Here is a 20,165-nt window from a genome sequence, read left to right on the forward strand (position 1 = left end):
TTGCTGTATACTATAGGGTGCTATACTGCATACTGTGGGGTGCTGTATACTATAGGGTGCTATACTGCATACTGTGGGGTGCTGTATACTATAGGGTGCTATACTGCATACTGTGGGGTGCTGTATACTATAGGGTGCTATACTGCATACTGTGGGGTGCTGGGGTGCACTATAACACTAGGGTGAGCCGAGCCCTGGTCTCCTTCCTGCAGATCGGTGCCCACTTCCAGCCTGAGCCCAGCTGCCCAGAGCACTGATCCTGAGCCGCTGGAGTCTTCAGAACTTGAAGTATTTACAGTCATTCACTGGACTCTACCAGATGTGTGGATTTTTTGTGTGTGTGTTGTGGTGGAGGGAGTGCTTGCCTGCTAAGGTGTGGGAAGGCGGGATCCAGGGGGCCCAAGTAAATTTTTGCCCAGGGTCCAATCAATATTAAAGACAGCCCTGACTGCACGTTGTAAAGGGAGGCTGTCAGCAGTTTTGACCTCATAGAACTGCTAACAGTACTAAGTAGGCGAGGGTTAAAGCAGTGTAGACCTACCAAGGTAGATGACCATGGCATGACCGAGGGAACCAAGTTTTAATTCAAAAGTATCATGTATGCAGACCCTATCATGTTCGGGGTCCCGGCTCTAAACGCCCCCCAGCCCCTCCACTGTAAGTGACAGCTCTGGAGGCCTTCCAGATGAACACTCTACAAAGTTCAGCTTCCTTCTCCTTAGATCAGGAATGAAAATGGTTAACTGTTTGCAAACTATACAGAAAGTGAAAGCAAGATATAAATAGACATCCTGGGGAAGGGCTTTTCTTTGCAACTTTTACTTGTTCTTCTCGTTACTTTACAAGTATGTAGCATGATGGGAGTTGTAGTTTTCCAGTCTAGGCTGTAGAAGATTACATCATTAGGTGTGTGACACACGGAAGAGGGCGTGCATACCTGGCTCACGGGCCTAGTGTGAAGCTGAATGAATGTGCTGCCTCGGCCTCGCTGAGGTGTCGTCCCGTCGTTGCAGAAGATGGGATTGAAAACGTGGATGGTTCTGCTTTGGATCCTTCTTTTTGTTAAAGGTAAGGCCGGATTCTATGTTACCTGGTTCATATGTTGACAAGGCAGCGTTGTGTTTGTCATTTCTTATCACATTGATATCATATATGTAGCTTTACCTACTGCAGTATCTTAAAGGAGCCCTGGGTCTAACGACCCAAACCAACAGCATCGTCAGGATCGGTGCGGCCGCACTGCAGCTGCTTAAATGAGGCCTAACGATTATTCACCTGCAAACTGAAGAGTTCTGCAGATTTTCATTGTATTTTGCATTTCATTGTTTTGAGGATCTCTGCCTGCTGCCAATGAATGGAAACTTTTAAGTTTACATCCAGAGCTGAAAACTTGTACAGACCTCATACTTCTCACAGCTGAGGGTTTGTTACAGTTACATCTAGTACTTAAGCAACACACAGGACTCCATACTTTGTGGCATGAGTGTCCAGTGTCCAGGAGGTAATGATTGCAGTGCAGCAGCCACCTAGCTGAAGATTTTTCAGGCTGAGATACCCAGCTTTTTTTCAAGCATTTGCCCCCTTTATCAGCAGGCCCCATCCCCATTACTCCGCCACTCCCTATGTTATTGGACACCGGGCCTGGCCCTGATTTTTGGGGAGTTTTGCTGACTCTTCCAGGAGTTCTCCCCTCTTTCCAGTAGAGTTGGTAAGTATTCATTCCTGCCCTGCACCATAATAGAACGTAGTGATAGCAAAGTAGTTAACACCAGCTACCGTACTATTATACTGTATTATATAGCTGGCATCCCGCTTTCACTGCTGGGATCAGAGTAAACTGTGATTCTGGCAGTTTAACCCTTTAGATGTTACTGGTTAGATAATGGTACATCCCCTACTATCAAAGAGTGAAATAAAATGTCGAGCCCTACAGTGAACATCATAAAAACAATAATAATAATGCCAACATTTTTTTTTTTTCAAAGACCTATTTAAAATGCAATAAAAAGTTATCAAAAAGTTGTATGTACCCTAAAATTGTCCCCCTCGGAAACCCCCACACACACACACAAATTTTGAATTCAGTGACCCTAAAGAAAAGTTTTTAATTGGTATTGCAGTAATTGTACTGACCCAGAGAAAACAAGTTATGATGTCACTAAGGCTACTTTCACACTTGCGTTCAGAGCGGATCCGTCTGTTGTCTGCACAGGCGGATCCGCTCCTATAATGCAGACTTTGGGATCCGTTCAAAACGGATCCGTCTGCATTATATTTCACTAAAAAAGTCTAAGTACAATTTGTATTCAGACGGATCCGTCTGCATTATAGTTTAGAAAAGTGTGAAAGTTGCTCAAACGGATCCGTCCAGACTTTACATTGAAAGTCAATGGGGGACGGATCAGTTTGAAAATTGAGCCATATTATGTCAACTTCAAACGGATCCGTCCCCATTGACTTACATTGTAAGTCTGGACGGATCCGTTTGCCTCCACACGGCCAGGCGGACACCCGAACGCTGCAAGCAGCGTTCAGGTGTCCGCTTGCTGAGTGGAGCGGAGGCTGAACGCTGTCAGACTGAGGCATTCTGAGCGGATCCGCGTCCACTCAGAATGCATTGGGGCTGTACGGATGCGTTCGGGGCCGCTTGTGAGAGCCTTCAAATGGAACTCACAAGCGGAACCCCAAACACAAGTGTGAAAGTAGCCTTATACTGCATAGTAAACACCACACGCACACACAACATTTAAAGGGGTTCTGCAGTTTTTTATAACTTATGATCTATCCTCTGAATAGATCATCAGCATCTGATCGGCGGGGGTCCGACACCCCTGCCGATCAGCTGTTTAAGAAGGCAATAGCGCCACGCGGCCTTCTCACTGTTTACCGCAGGCCCAGTGAGATCAAGTGAACACAGCTTAGCCGCTCCCAGGCCATTGATACCAGTCGTGACATCACTGGGCCTGCAGTAAACAGCGAGAAGGCCGCAGCGCTACTGCCAGCGCCGCTGTCTTCTCAAGCAGCTGATCGGCGGGGGGCCCGGGTGTCAGACCCCCGCTGATCAGATCCTGATGATCTATCCAGAAGATAGATCATCAGTTTAAAAAACTGTAGAACCCCTTTAAAAGAAAAGTTATGCAGTAGAGAAGTGGAAGGAAACTGATTCTGTCTAGAATAGTATAGCTGAGAAGACCTTCTACCGGGGAGGTAAGGACTATATTGTCAGCTGCCAGAAGGGGAAGGAGACTGATTGTTTCCAGGGCAGTATGGCTGACAAGACTGCTTCTGTAGGGGACATAAGAGGGGAATATATTTTCAGATGCTAGATGAAGACTTACATTATTATGTACAGGAGAAGACCACTTCTGCAGCAGATCAGACTACAGTATAATGTCAGCTGCTGAGGTGGAGTGGAGGGGGCACAGATTTTATCTGCTAGAACTTCTTTTAAATGGCTATTTCAAGACTTTTAGTAATACACTGTAACAAGCTCAACAGCTATTTGAGCAGGTGTGGATCAGGACAGGTCTGAAAAAACGGATCTCAGACGGAAATGGCTTAAACGGCTGACATCTGATGCAACAGCAATCGTCTGTTTGTTTTTTGTTTTGTTTTTTACAGAAAAAAACTGATCCTATGCACTAGGCCGCTTGTACACGGCCGTTGCAATATCCACACTTGAATAGGTCCGCAGTCCAGAAGGTGCAGTGCGGAACAGAGGCACAGAGCACTACGGAGTGCTTCCTTGGGGTTTCTCTCCATGCCGCCGCACCGCTAAAAAATAGCTGTGCGGACAGATTCGCCTATGACACCCGCTGGTACGGACTGGATCCGCCTGTGGCACCCGCACGGATGGTGCCTGTGCATTGGGGACAGCAAATTGACTGATACTACAGGATCCGATTTCTTTTTTTTTTTTTTTTTTTTTTTACAGTATCCTGTTTTTTTTGTTCTCTTCTTCTGACGGATCAGAAGAACGGAAAGCAAGCGGTTATGTGAACGCAGCCTTAGCATCCAATTTTGCACCAAAATGATGCTGATTCCCTTTTCAGGTGTTCTAGGAAAGATAGGTGACAACCCCTACAGGATGACCGCTGTATTACTTTATCAACCAGCTTTCCACAAGCAGCAACTGAAGGACTTGTATGTGCTTTGTTGTTTTAGGTGTGTCCTTTGCGGATAACTGTAGCGGACATAAGAATATCATGGTTTATCCGGGAGAAGCTATTATTCTTGACATTGATGAAGATGAGGTTAAGGAGAACGCCTTGATTGATGGCAACGGAAAGGACATTGCAAGGATAGAAAACGGAAATTTGACAATAATAGATGAGCGCTACAAAGATAATCTAACCGCCAAACGCTTCTCCTTCCACATAAAAAGTACCGCCATTGAGGGTAAAAAGAACTTTACTGCCAGTGTACTGTATACAAATGGAAGCCACTGTTCCCAGCACTATATGGTCACTGTCAAAGGTAAGTATACTTACTGTATTATAATAATCAGTACTTTCCTGTAGCTTAAAGGGTTTAAATATAAGGTGTATGAGGGAGCGTATGACTGCACCCTCGTCTAACGCACATCTATCACCTATATTATGAGGGCAGCAGAAGCTTCTTCCTTGCTCTTCACTGTAAAGAGCAGTTCAGAGATTTGCCCAGTGGACATAAGAATCTCAGCTTAAAATGACTTCACTGGCTTATTTTTACCACAGCCAGGATTACAATGGAAGGTAACATGTATATAGATAACACAGAATCCACTATTCGCAATAGAATGATATTACAGCTTATCTATTCCTCCTCCCTGCACAGTGACCTCTGCGCAGATCACACAGCATGTTCTCAACACTCTCCCTTAGAAGTCAATAGGTGACGGTCACAGCTCGCCTTCCCACCTCCCTGCACAATGACCGCTGCACAGAAAGGCACAAAGCTTCCTCCGATTTTATCTGGGACATACATGTTTTTTTATGTTTTTATAGACTGTGTGCGTTACATTTCACCTTCAGGGAAAGCTTACTTGTACTACACTGATTTTATTTCTCCTCCAGGCGGTGAGATCTGTAGTGAAATAAAGAAAATTACATTTACACTTGGCGACTATTTCACACTAGACTTTGATGCACCTGGAGTGGAGAACATCACCTGGCTGTTCGGCAGTAATAGAACCATTGCTGTCACCAAAGACAAAGCAAAACTACAGATTTTAGACAGTAATTATGAAGGAAGCTTGAGCGTCATAAATGCGTCCCTACGTAAATACTGTGCAACCAAAGAGGACGTTGGAGACTATACTGCCAGAGTAATATTCCACAATGGCACCCGGTGCCAGCAATACTATTCTGTCACTGAACAGGGTAAGTTCTCTTCTATTCTCCTCCACTGAACAAATAAGTGGAAATCTATTTTGATCATTACAGTGTACAATGTACCAGACCCTTCATCAGGGAGTTACATAATATTGTGCCGCCCACCGCTAAGAACAGTGATTTAAATTGATGACCTATGCCCAGTATAGGTCAGCAATATCTGATCGGCAAAGTTCTGACACCCGGGGTCCCCTCCGATCAGCTTCTTAGAAAGGAGGTGGCGCACCATATGAGAGCTGCTTCGTAGTCATTACACTGCCCGTTGTCTCGGAAGCGCAGTGTAATACAAGTACTTGCACCATTCACTTGAACAAACCAGTACTTGTAATTACACTACTCTACCGCTACAGGGGTAATGACGAGGAAGCAGTGCGCACGTAGAGCGCCGCCTCCTCTTCAAACAGCTGGTGCCGGGAGTCGGACCCCTGCCGATCAGATATTGATGGCTTCTCCTGACAATAGGTCATCAATATACAGTATATATAAGGCCTGTACAACTTCTTTAATTTCATTTTAATTAATTAAATTAGCTTTCATTTCTTTTAATCAAGTGAATTCTCCGTAGAGTAAAGATGAGCGAGTCGATTGTAAACTATTCAAATTCAACCTGAATTTTGTATAAAGCAGAATTTTTGGTTATTCCATTTTGGGCCAATTTAAAAAAAAAAAAAAAATGTCAAAAATGAGAAACAAGTGAGAGTTTTGTACACAAATTTTCTCGAAAATTGGAGCACCTTTAATTTAGATCCAAACCGAAGCAGACTACCGATTCAGTTGAATAAAACCGAATCTTGAGTGATTAGTTGATTTCTGTCCAGAAGATATAGCGGAGCTTGCATGGAGAAAGGCAGCAGCAGCAAGGCGAGGACAGCGGGTGAGACGCGCAGGTATGCGCAGCAGGGATAATTTAGAGAACCGCTTTGGGTTGGAATCTCCTTCCTGCTGGATCCACTTTTTGCCATTAAAAACTCTTCATGTGATAGACTGGGAAAGAACTGCCCCTAAAAAAGACTTTGGGGTATTGGTGAATAATTAGCAAGTAGTGCCAGGCAGCAGCTGCCAAGCCAAATAAAATAATAAGATGCATCAAATGAATTATAGATGCTCATTAAAAGAAGATAGATTTGCCTTTGGAAATTACTAGTCAGACCATGGAATATTGAGTATATTATTGGGCACCTGTATATAATATGGACTTAGATGAACTAGAGCGGGTGATCAAGGTAATTAAGTAAATGGGAGGACTGCTGTACCAACAAGTGTTATCAAACTTGGAGTGATTCAGCTCAGAAAAAAAGATCTCATTGCAATGTACAAATACATGAACAGACAATACAGAAATGTTTCTAATGACCCTTTTATACCTAGACCGGTAACCATGAGATGAGGACATTTTGTGCAGCTAGAGGAAATAAGGTTTCACCATCAATATAGACAGGAGTTCTTTACTGTAAGAGCAGAATGTTCTCTGCCAGAGGGTCTGGATGCCTTTCTTGAATGTAAAAATATTGAAGGTTATGATTTCTAGGGATTTATTCTGATTACCTGATTTGGAACATAATTTTCTCCTTTTTGCCATCCTCCTCATAGGAGTTCCTCTTAATCAACATGGTAGGATTATAGGATGGACATCTGTCTTTTTCCAACCTAACCTACTGTACCTATGTAAAATTTCCAAAGCATGTAGATTAAATTTTGTTAAAATCTTATCCACTCCACTGGTATTGTTATGCTTCAGATTATCCATAGGCATGCAGCTAGCTAATATAGTACGTGTACAGGTATCCTAGGTCTGCTGTGTCTCCTCCAGACAGTTCTGTCCCATCTCGGACCTCTCTGTCTCCTCCCGAGTCTTCTCTCTTCCCCAGACTACTCTGTCTCACCAGACTGTTCTGTCTTTTCCAGGATCCTCTTAACCCCCTCGGTTTCCCCCAGATCCCTTGGTCTCCTTGAGGCTCCACTATCTCCTTCTGAATGCTCTGTTTCCTCCATATCTTTTTTTTTTTATCTCTTTCAGGCTCCCCTGTATTCTCCAGATCCCTCTGTCTCCCTATACCACTTTGTCTCCTCCAGGTATCTCTTTCTTCCCCAGCCCCATTTATGCCCTTAGTCTCCTCTGTGTCCTTCAGAATACTCATCTCATCCAGGCTCCCTTACCTGTCTCAGACCTCTCTATCTCCTCAAGGCTCCTCTGTCTCTTCTAGGACCCTTTGTCTCCTCAAGATTCCTGTGTCTCCTCCAGGTTCTTCTGTCTCCTTTTTCCCCCAGGCCCCTCTTTCCCTCTCGATCTCTCTATCTCTTCTAGGTTCTTCTGTCTTCTCCAAACCCCTGTATTTGCTCAAAGCTCCTCTGTCTTCTTCAGACCTCTCTGTCCATACTTCTCTATCTCCTCCAGACTCCTCTGCAAATGGGTCATCTCCCTGAATCAAGATTCATGCTTCTTTTAATGTCTGTCAGCCTGCATCCATATTATGTACAAGTGTTTTCTCCATTCACTTGAAAGGAACAAGTACTTGTAATTACACAATGCCGCTGCTACAAGCAAAATGATGGACAGTGTAATGAAGAGGAAGTAGTGCTCGTGTAAGTGCCGTCTTCTCTTCAAATACCTGCTCGGCAAGATTGCTGGGTGCTCGACCCTCACCAATCAGATATTGATGACCTGTACTGAGCATAGGCCATCAATATGTGCCTGCGGAACAATCCCTTTAACGCCACAGCATTGGTGGGGGTAAACTGGGTAGTAGCTGGTGGTAATAAACAGCCTTTTAAATTAAAACATGGTCCTCATATTATCCCTTTTTGGTGGCAGATGCCTTCTTCTCAGATGTCTTCTTCTCAGATGTCTTCTGACCTGTAACAAGTTACCCACAATTTTAAGAGATTTGTTGAAAATGAATTGCAAAAAATTTAGATGCATCTGGAGTCCAAATTTTTCAAAATATTAGACAGATTTTATAACTTTAGAATTGTTTCGCTCGTCTCTTTGTCTCTATCTCTATCCCTCTCTATATGTCATATTTGTATGGGATGTCATGTAATTCTGTTTGTGGGAATTCTCTTTCAGATTACAGATGGTGGATTTTTTTTCCATTTAATCTAGATGTAAAAACACTAGCATTAGCCATATTCATATTTGCATTGGTAAGTCTCATCATTTTTCAATGATATATTTTATTAATTGTTTAGATATGAGGTACCTTCCCAGTTTTCACTACTTGGAGCCAAAGTAAAATTTTGACATAGTGAAGGCCGAAATGTGAGATGAATACCTGGTCTGACCTGGTGTAAAAAATATCAGAAGCACTAAACCGTATCCTCAAGGTGAAAACCCACAAAATTGCATATTACAGAGACCCAACATGGCCCCCATGCAGGTCTATAGATTGGTCTTAATGGAGTTAATTGCTCGAATAGCTCTTAATTACCAGTGATGTAATACTATGTGCCTGGCAGGAGTCCTCAGAGGACAAATATACTTTTATGGTGCTATGGCACTGTCACTGGACCATGGCTGTAATTCACATGATCAGTGATAACTTTGTCAGTAGTCACTACCAAGGGGAGGTGGCTTCCTCTGTCACCCCATTGGCTCCTACTCAATGCGATCAAAAGATGCCAATAGGTTGTCTTGGATCTAACAATGGCTTCCATGTGTGCCATCTTGTCTAGTGGGATGCACTGTCTCGCAGAAGTATTGCAGAGTATTATATGCAGTACATAGAAGTTTAATTCTGATAGAAAAAAAGTTTAACAAAATGCTTAAAATATTTTAAAAAAGCATAACGTACAAAAAAAATTCATGTCATGTTTCATGGTTTGTTTACTGTATTGCCAAAAGTGGTTAAAGGGGTTCTCCGGAAATTACATGTTGATGACCTATCCTCTGGACAGGTCATCAATATAAAATCGACGGGGGTCCGACTCCAGGAACTGCCTACGATCAGCTGTTTTATTTTAATTCTTTATTTAAGGGGAACCTCTCACCAGGGGTGTAACTACCATAGCGGCAGACCATGTAACTGCTATGGGGCCCAGGGCAAGAGGGGGCCCAGTCTTAGTTGGCATTAATTCCTCTTCTACTGGGGGTGAAAACTTGGTCAGGACTCTTCCCTCTAAATAAACAACTTTTAGCAAACGAGGCAGTGGAAAAAATGGCCGAAGGATCATTGAAAGGGGTTTAGGAGGAAATCCTTCGGTTCTGTGTGGGAGGCCTGACTTGATCCTTGCTATGGGGCCCTTACTTCTCTATGTACGCCACTGCCTGTCACCATAAAAATGTAGTGTAATCTGCAGGCAGCATGTTATAAAGCAGATGAAGCTGAGCAGATTGATAAAGAGTTTTAATATAACTTGTCATGTATTTATTTACTAGCAGAATAATGCAGCTTCCCATGGGTATATTTCAACTATTTCATTTGTGTGTGTGGTTAAAGGATATCCACAGCGTCCCCATAACAGTGACTTCCACAGCACCCCACACCCTTATCATTGACCTCCACAGTGCCCCACCTCCTTAACAATGACCTCCACAGCAGCCCGCCCCCTACAGTGCGCCACCCCCTTAATAGTGACTTCCACAGAGGCCTGCCCCTTAACAGTGACCTCTATGTAGCCCAACCTCTTAACAGTGACCTCCACAGAGGCCCACCTTTTAACAATGACATTGACAGTGGCCCACCCTCTTAACAAAGACCTCCATAGCACCCTGCACCCTTATCATTGACCTCCATAGTGGCCCGCCTCTTTAATAATGACCTCCATAGCACCCTGCCCTTTACATTGACCTCCACAGCAGCCCACCCCTTTACAATTGACCTCTCCAGTGTGCCACCCCCTTAACAGTGACCTTGATAGCACCTCGCCCTCTTAACTGTGACCTCCATCGCAGCTTACTCCATTAACTGTGACCCACCTCAGGTGGGTGCAGGAGATGCGCTCGCACAATCAGTTGCAGGGTACTGTGCCATATAAGGAGTTTTCAGAAGGAGGGGGCTCCCTCTGTCCCCCATTGGGTCCCTTCTGTTTTGTGGTGGGTCCCGATGGGTGCTATGGCAGCTCGATACCTTACACAGACTTCCAGGTCTGCCAGCTATGGAGGCCAATGAGGCCCGGACCCTCTGCTGGGTCGTATAGGTGAACTCTCAGTGTAATACAGACAGTAACAATGCATTACAATTGAAACAGGGATCAGACCCCCAAATGTTGAAGTCCCATAGTGGGAAAAAATAAAAAGTTATATAAAAAGTATTTTTCAAAAATAAAAAAGTTTTAAGTAAAAAAAAAATGCCCCTTTCCCCTCATCAAGTCATTTAAAATTTTAAAAAATTATAAAAATAAAAAAGCTTTATAAAAAATATCACATGAACTACCTAGAATGCCATAGTAAACCAGACAGAGCCATTTGTTGGTTACCTTGCCTCACAGAAAGTGTAACCTCAAGCAATCAAAAAGTCACAAGTACCCCACAATGGTACCAATCAAAACATCATCTCTACCCTTTAAAAAATCAGCCTGCACACAAGACAATTACCAGAAAAAAACATTTAAAAAAAATTACTTTCGGAAAATGGCGACACAAGAACAATATTATATTTTCAAAAATGCTTTTATTGTGTATAACTGAACAAAAATAAATATAGACATATCAGGTATCACAGCATCCATAATGACTGTTTTATAAAAAAAATTGGTCACCTCATCTCACAAAAAACTTAGTCACTGTACTTTCGCACAATTTCATTTAATAGAGAATGGTGTGAATAACACATTTCTAAATCACTTTATTTAAAAAATCTGCCTGCATCCATCTGAAAAAAGCTGTAAAGTCATGGCCACTAGGGGTCTCGCTTCCACCTAACGTACAGTTCACTGCCTTTTGACAGGAAGTGGAGCATGTCAGAGCTAGCTGAGATCATGAGCCTGATAAAACAACTGCTTCTGAACATCACAGGAGCCTCCTCCTTTTCTGTAAGTGTGATTTATCCCTCCTTATCAGCTTTCTGAGCTCTCAAGAAAAAAACAAACACAGAAGGGAAGTAAGGTCACTGCATACAGTACTGGCACATTCAAGAGATGGAAGCCACTTGCTGCTTGTGAGGGAAATGCATCTTGCTGTGCAGCTGAACCAGGGAATAATATGGCAGAAAGAGAATTTAGAGAAACCCAAACATAAGTGTTCCTTCACAGTTAAGATTGTACAAAGAAGCAAAACTCAGGTACTCTTGAATATAAAAACAGTACCAATGAAAATGTCACCTCATCCTGCAAAAAACAAGCCCTCACACAAGACCATCACCTAAAAAATAACAAAAATATGACTTTCAGAAAATGGCAACACAAAACTGGTATTTTATTTTTCAAAAATGCTAAATGTAGAATAATACCGATACCGCGCGCTCTAGAACTTAGTTTAATCAATTATTACAAAAGGAGGCGGGGTCAGGCGATGTGCTGCCCACCGTATTGCACACAAACATATATACAGACCAGCACGGCTATCTCCTGCACAAACAATGTACCTGTATGAGTGTTGGTCGATTCCTGCTGAAGGCAGATGTCGCTCCTCACTGAGGTCAGGGATCGCTGATATTGCCGGTGCCGAAGTCCGGAATGTGAGCCTGTTTGTAGTCCGCTATATGTATTCACCCCAGAGCCTCTCCAGTTGTCAGCTCAAGATGTGTAAATCACCACATTGGGCCTCATATACATGAAGGTCTTCTACCCCTGATTTCTGATGTATGTACAGGGAAAAGATTAGGGCCACATATAGGTTGTTTCTACAACCAGGAAGCCCAGCATAATGATAAAAGGGCTGACTTTTCACACTGGCACACGATGGGTACAACATATTGGACACTGAAATGCTATATCTGTGTAAGAGCTGCGATTTTTCACTTTGCACCATCTACTGTGAATTGATTTTTGCTAAACATCTGTGGGTCAAGATGCTCACTTCACCCCTTAGTAAATTCTGTTAGGAGTGTGGTTTCTAAAGTGGGGTCACTATTTTGGGAGTTTCTTTTTTATATTTTACCTCAGATCCTCTGCATTTGTTGGCCACTGCTGTATAAATCCCCAAACTACAGTAGGCCTCAAATGAACAAGGCGCTCCTTCCCTTCTGAGCCCTGCTGTGTGTCCATACAGTAGTTTATGACCACTTATGGGGAGTTGTTGTATTCAAAAGAAACTGAGCAATATTTTCTTGTAAAAAAAAAAAAGTAATTTTTCATTTTCCCAGTAAAGGGTTTCTATATTCTATAAAATGACTTTTGTGCTACAGTGATCACCAGGAGTGTTATGAAGTTTCCTAAATGGGCTCACTTTTTGGGGGTTTCCACTGCAGAGGTACCTCAGGGCGTCTTCAAATGCGACATTATGCCTAAAGACCATTCCAGCAACATCTGCCCTCCAAAATCTAATCTTCCTTTCTGAGCCCTGCTGTGTGCCCATACAGCAGTTTACGACCACATAGGGGTTTTTATTCTGTAAACTGCAGAATCAGGGTAATAAATATAGAGGTTGTTTTGCTGTTAACCCTTGCAGTCTTAGAGGAAAAATGGATTAAAAAATGCAAAATCTGCCAAAAAAAATGTAATTTTGAAATTTCACCTCCAGTTTTCTTTTAGGCTACTTTCACACTGGCGTTTTGAATTCCGTTTGTGAGATCCGTTTCAGGGCTCTCACAAACGGTTCAAAACTGATCAGTTTAGCCCCAATGCATTCTGAATGGATAACGATCCGTTCAGAATGCATCAATTTGTCTCCGTTCCGCCTCCATTCCGCTCTGGATGCTGCTTGCAGCATTTTGGTGTCCGCCTGGCGATGCGGAGCCAAACGGATCCGTCCTGACTTACAATGTAAGTCAATGGGGAAGGATCCGTTTTCACTGACACAATATGGTGCAGTTAAAAACTGATCTGTCCCCCATTGACTTTCAATGTAAGTCGGGAGGGATCCGTTTTGACTTATACTTTTTTTTTTTAAGAATAATGCAAACTGATCCGTTCTGAACGGATACAAGCGTTTGCATTATAGGTGCGGATCCGTCTGTGCAGATACCAGACGGATCCGCACCTAACGCAGGTGTGAAAGTAGCCTAAGGCTCCATTCACAAGTCCGCAAAATGGGTCCGCATCCGTTCCGCAATTTTGCAGAACGGGTGCGGACCCATTCATTCTCTATGGGGACGGAATGGATGCGGACAGCACACAGTGTGCTGTCCGCATCCGCATTTGCGGTGCGCGGTCCCGATCTTTAGGTCCGCAACTCCGCAAAAAGATAGAGCATGTCCTATTCTTGTCCGCAGCTTGCGGACAAGAATAGGCATTTCTATGGGGGTGACGGGCTGGTGTGAATGCAGCCTAATTCTTGTGGAACACAAGTTTCCAAAATGGGCTCATTTATGGCTGGTTTCTACTAAGTGACTTTATACCAAAATATTGAGAAAGAGGACGCTAAAATGGAGCAAAATAATAAATGTTTTATTAGTGCTTATATAGGAAGGGGGTGGAACCTATAGAAATCAACTAAGACTGAACCCGTCTACCCTAATATATCTGGCCTCTACTAAAATTGGGTATAACTCCCTAGCAATTAGGAGGACTATATTGATTATAATGAGGGGATAGACGGACTGATATCCCCTCATTATAATCAATATAGTCCTCCTAATTGCTAGGGAGTTATACCCAATTTTAGTAGAGGCCAGATATATTAGGGTAGACGGGTTCAGTCTTAGTTGATTTCTATAGGTTCCACCCCCTTCCTATATAAGCACTAATAAAACATTTATTATTTTGCTCCATTTTAGCGTCCTCTTTCTCAATATTTTGGTGTTATATCATAGGGACGTGTACCGTATATACACAATTTTCTTGTTTTGTAAGTGACTTTATAACTGAATTGGTTCTTTAAAAAAGTGGGTTTTGGAAATTTTCTTTAAAATTTTAATTGCTTCTGAAATTCTAAGTCTCTAATACTGTATAAAAAAAAGACATTTGCAAAATAATGGCAACATAAAGTAGACATATGGGGAATCAAATTGCACATTTTTCAAATGTGCATTAAATGTTTGAAAAAAGGTAAAATATATTGCATTTCTATGATTTATTTTCCAGGTTGGTTTAGGAATAAAAATTTATCGGTTAAAGAGGAAGAAAACACAAGCAAATAAGACCACACCGAGAAATGACAATATAATTATCGAAAAAGGTATTATATTCACCACAGAGTACAACAACCCTTATCATGTAATACTGAATCTCATTGTAAAATAACCTCCAGGGACAATGTGCCGGTTATCTGACTTATCTAAGCATGTGTGATACTGTCTGCTGAGCTGTGTATCTAATCCTATCCTGTGTGATACTGTCTGCTGAGCTGTGTATCTAATCCTGTCCTGTGTGATACTGTCTGCTGAGCTGTGTATCTAATCCTACCCTGTGTGATACAGTCTGCTGAGCTGTGTATCTAATCCTACCCTGTGTGATACTGTCTGCTGAGCTGTGTATCTAATCGTATCCTGTGTGATACTGCCTGCTGAGCTGTGTATCTGAACCCATCATGTGTGATACTGCCTGCTGAGCTGTGTATCTAATCGTATCCTGTGTGATACTGTCTGCTGAGCTGTGTATCTAATCCTATCCTGTGTGATACAGTCTGCTGAGCTGTGTATCTAATCCTGTCCTGTGTGATACTGTCTGCTGAGCCGTGTATCTAATCCTATCCTGTGTGATACTGTCTGCTGAGCCGTGTATCTAATCCTATCCTGTGTGATACTGTCTGCTGAGCTGTGTATCTAATCCTATCCTGTGTGATACTGTCTGCTGAGCTGTGTATCTAATCCTATCCTGTGTGATACTGTCTGCTGAGCTGTGTATCTAATCCTATCCTGTGTGATACTGTCTGCTGAGCTGTGTATCTGAACCCATCATGTGTGATACTGCCTGCTGAGCTGTGTATCTAATCGTATCCTGTGTGATACTGTCTGCTGAGCGGTGTATCTAATCCTATCCTGTTTGATACAGTCTGCTGAGCTGTGTATCTAATCCTATCCTGTGTGATACTGTCTGCTGAGCTCTGTATCTAATCCTGTCCTGTGTGATACTGTCTGCTGAGCTGTGTATCTAATCCTATCCTGTGTGATACTGTCTGCTGAGCTGTGTATCTAATCCTATAATGTGTAATACTGTCTGCTGAACTGTGTATCTAATTATATCCTGTGTGATACTGTCTGCTGAGCCGTGTATCTAATCCTATCCTGTGTGATACTGTCTGCTGAGCTGTGTATCTAATCCTATCCTGTGTGATACTGTCTGCTGAGCTGTGTATCTAATCCTATCCTGTGTGATACTGTCTGCTGAGCTGTGTATCTAATCCTATCCTGTGTGATACTGTCTGCTGAGCTGTGTATCTGAACCCATCATGTGTGATACTGCCTGCTGAGCTGTGTATCTAATCGTATCCTGTGTGATACTGTCTGCTGAGCTGTGTATCTAATCCTATCCTGTGTGATACAGTCTGCTGAGCTGTGTATCTAATCCTATCCTGTGTGATACTGTCTGCTGAGCTCTGTATCTAATCCTGTCCTGTGTGATACTGTCTGCTGAGCTGTGTATCTAATCCTATCCTGTGTGATACAGTCTGCTGAACTGTGTATCTAATTATATCCTGTGTGATACTGTCTGCTGAGCCGTGTATCTAATCCTATCCTGTGTGATACTGTCTGCTGAGCTGTGTATCTAATCCTATCCTGTGTGATACTGTCTGCTGAGCTGTGTATCTAATCCTATCCTGTGTGATACTGTCTGCTGAGCTGTGTATCTGAACCCATCATGTGTGATACTGCCTGCTGAGCTGTGTATCTAATCGTATCCTGTGTGATACTGTCTGCTGAGCGGTGTATCTAATCCTATCCTGTGTGATACTGAATGCTGAGCTGTGTATCTAATCCTATCCTGTGTGATACTGTCTGCTGAGCTGTGTATCTAATCCTATCCTGTGTGATACAGTCTGCTGAGCTGTGTATCTAATCCTATCCTGTGTCATACTGTCTGCTGAGCTGTGTATCTAATCCTATCCTGTGTGATACTGTCTGCTGAGCTGTGTATCTAATCCTATCCTGTGTGATACTGTCTGCTGAGCTGTGTATCTAATCCTATCCTGTGTGATACTGTCTGCTGAGCGGTGTATCTAATCCTATCCTGTGTGATACTGTCTGCTGAGCTGTGTATCTAATCCTATCCTGTGTGATACTGTCTGCTGAGCGGTGTATCTAATCCTATCCTGTGTGATACTGTCTGCTGAGCTGTGTATCTAATCCTATCCTGTGTGATACTGTCTGCTGAGCTGTGTATCTAATCCTATCCTGCGTGATACTGACTGCTGAGCTGTGTATCTAATCCTATCCTGTGTGATATTGTCTGCTGAGCTGTGTATCTAATCCTATCCTGTGTGATACTGTCTGCTGAGCTGTGTATCTAATCCTGTCCTGTGTGATACTGTCTGCTGAGCTGTGTATCTAATCCTATCCTGTGTGATACTGTCTGCTGAGCTGTGTATCTAATCCTATAATGTGTAATACTGTCTGCTGAACTGTGTATCTAATTATATCCTGTGTGATACTGTCTGCTGAGCCGTGTATCTAATCCTATCCTGTGTGATACTGTCTGCTGAGCTGTGTATCTAATCCTATCCTGTGTGATACTGTCTGCTGAGCTGTGTATCTAATCCTATCCTGTGTGATACTGTCTGCTGAGCTGTGTATCTAATCCTATCCTGTGTGATACTGTCTGCTGAGCTGTGTATCTGAACCCATCATGTGTGATACTGCCTGCTGAGCTGTGTATCTAATCGTATCCTGTGTGATACTGTCTGCTGAGCTGTGTATCTAATCCTATCCTGTGTGATACAGTCTGCTGAGCTGTGTATCTAATCCTATCCTGTGTGATACTGTCTGCTGAGCTGTGTATCTAATCCTATCCTGTGTGATACTGTCTGCTGAGCTGTGTATCTGAACCCATCATGTGTGATACTGCCTGCTGAGCTGTGTATCTAATCGTATCCTGTGTGATACTGTCTGCTGAGCGGTGTATCTAATCCTATCCTGTGTGATACTGAATGCTGAGCTGTGTATCTAATCCTATCCTGTGTGATACTGTCTGCTGAGCTGTGTATCTAATCCTATCCTGTGTGATACAGTCTGCTGAGCTGTGTATCTAATCCTATCCTGTGTGATACTGTCTGCTGAGCTGTGTATCTAATCCTATCCTGTGTGATACTGTCTGCTGAGCTGTGTATCTAATCCTATCCTGTGTGATACTGTCTGCTGAGCTGTGTATCTAATCCTATCCTGTGTGATGCTGTGTATCTAATCCTGTCCTGTGTGATACTGTCTGCTGATCTGTGTATCTAATCCTGTCCTGTGTGATACTGTCTGCTGAGCTGTGTATCTAATCCTATCCTGTGTGATACTGACTGCTGAGCTGTGTATCTAATCCTATCCTGTGTCATACTGTCTGCTGAGCTGTGTATCTAATCCTATCCTGTGTGATACTGTCTGCTGAGCTGTGTATCTAATCCTATCCTGTGTGATACTGTCTGCTGAGCTGTGTATCTAATCCTATCCTGTGTGATACTGTCTGCTGAGCTGTGTATCTAATCCTATCATGTATAAGGTCTTTATTCGTTATATGTTGCCCCCACTTCCTGTTGCTCCGCTCCTTCTACATTTATGTGGTCTTGGGGTTCCAGTATTAGGGTTAGCCAAAGTGTGATGTCCAAATGTCGCTGCAGTTCACTTCCGTCTCTTCCCATTTTTTTATTTATATTTTATGTTTTCTAGAAAATTCGCGTAATCGTCTCGTAGAGGAATACTGTCGGCGCAACTTCATGTCACAGAGCCAACCAGTCTGAGGCGTTCATTGCTGGTCCCAGTTCTCTCTCCTCACCCCCAGAACATCTCCCTGTCCTCCTCCAGTAGTATTTACATTGTCCATTCTTGTGGTGGACACAGTCATGTATGGCTGGCCTTGCTGTAATGTGTATGAGCACCTGGTTTGGGGCCACTAAACCGCCAGGATGCCGGGGTCCCAGCAAATGAATTTTAATTTACCTGGGAGAAGAGTCCAGTGATGTCACTATACCCATGAAGCTGGGCAGTACACCTTCCTTCACTGTGCATGTGCCTGACATGCAGCTCATGCGCTGTAAGGGAAGCTAGGTGTACTGCCCTTGACTGCATCTGTGCCCCTGATACCCCTAAAGGAGAATCCTGGACTCTTCCCCAGTATTTCCATATACAGTGATCCCTCAAGTTACAATATTAATTGGTTCCAGGACGACCATTGTGTGTTGAAACCATTGTAAGATGAGTAATCAATTCCAAAGCCCCAAAATGTCATCCAAGATAAGAGAAAATAAAGATTTGAGAAAAATAAGCAGATAACTAAGACAGATAAAACAAGTCCTTACATATAACAGTCAGGAATAGCTGCTAACTAGCAGATTATACATCTATTAGACCAGAGAAGTGACCTTTATTGGTTGGATCTGAGTTTGAGGCATTGTATGTGCAATGGCCAGAATACGGGTTATTAATGTTCAGTACTTATCGTGACGCCAATTGCAGCGTGCGCAGGGTACTATCCCAGGGCCCTTCCAAGGTGTTATCACGCACGTCCCAGATTAGGAATGCCAGAGTGGTGTAATGGCCTATAATGTCTCTATAGCTTGATGTTAGTTGTGTCACAGTGTCTCCTACCTGGGTACGGCCAGACTCCTGGCTCACTTGCAATAAATTTGACTGTAGTTATAGTAGGAGTAATAGAGGAATTTTGCAGAGCAAATGATGTCCAGACCTTTAGATGAAGTTCAAACGTTGCTTTACTTGAAATAACTTGCATCCAAGCGGTATACAGCTTTGGTCTTTTGGTCCCAGCAGGTTTTGGCAATGATTGGCAGGAATGAGTGCTTCTGCTTTAAATGTGACCTCTGCTGTGTGGGGGACAGACTAGCTGAGGAGGGAATAGCTTCTCCTAGGTCTCTGGACTTAGCTCTCAGATGGATTCTCAGGGGATGCTTTCTTCCTGGAACTCTGGAGTTTGTCTGTAGCTTTCTGCTTTTCTCATCCAGCTGAGCTGAAGGTGCTCAGACTGGGAATATGGCCAAGTCTCAGCCGAGACTCTGTCCTTGCTGTCTTCCCTATGCAGGGGAGCTCCCTACATACACACACACACACACACACACACACACACACACACACACCCTACCACTAGCAGGGGATGGGCTACACTAACTCTAACTTCCTTCTCCACCCATGCTGCAGAATGTGGGAACTGCCCACTTCTCTCACAAAGGGGGAGCTAAGCTGGAGTTGCCAATGAGTTGCCCGCCACCTACTGGTAACCAGGCAAATTACATGAATAATTAAATTTAACATGGATTTGTATGCACATTTGTGGAAGACATAAGCAAAATCACATCAGATGACAGTATAAAGCTCTTAGAAGATAGCGGGATAGAGTCGTGTAGTAACAACTCTGGGGTGTTACATATTTATGTTCAGTCTGGTTTCAACTTACGATGGATTGTATGTTGAAAATATTGTATCCTGACGCCATTGTATCTGGAGGGATCATTTGTACTTTTCTTTTGGGGAAAAGATTGTGTTTGCTATGGGCAGATATGGAACCCTAAATCCCATCTGCAGAACAACATGCTTTTTAGTCACCCCCAAATCACCCTTGAAGACTGCCTTTAAGTGCAGATATCCCCTTTTCTCTACGGGTATG

General features: G+C 43.1%; 1 protein-coding gene across 1 annotated transcript; it reads left to right on the plus strand.

The window, feature by feature from the left end:
* The first annotated feature begins 691 nt into the window (after positions 1–691).
* Positions 692–18,745, plus strand: LOC120982242. Its single transcript, XM_040412254.1, has 6 exons — positions 692–1,068; positions 4,165–4,476; positions 5,055–5,360; positions 8,440–8,516; positions 14,493–14,586; positions 18,218–18,745. Exons 1-6 carry the CDS (start codon positions 1,017–1,019, stop codon positions 18,286–18,288), a joined length of 912 nt encoding a protein of 303 aa, XP_040268188.1. The 5' UTR covers positions 692–1,016; the 3' UTR covers positions 18,289–18,745.
* The last annotated feature ends 1,420 nt before the right edge of the window (positions 18,746–20,165 follow it).

The sequence above is a fragment of the Bufo bufo genome, chromosome 11, assembly GCF_905171765.1.
Source record: "Bufo bufo chromosome 11, aBufBuf1.1, whole genome shotgun sequence".
Lineage (NCBI taxonomy): Eukaryota > Metazoa > Chordata > Amphibia > Anura > Bufonidae > Bufo > Bufo bufo.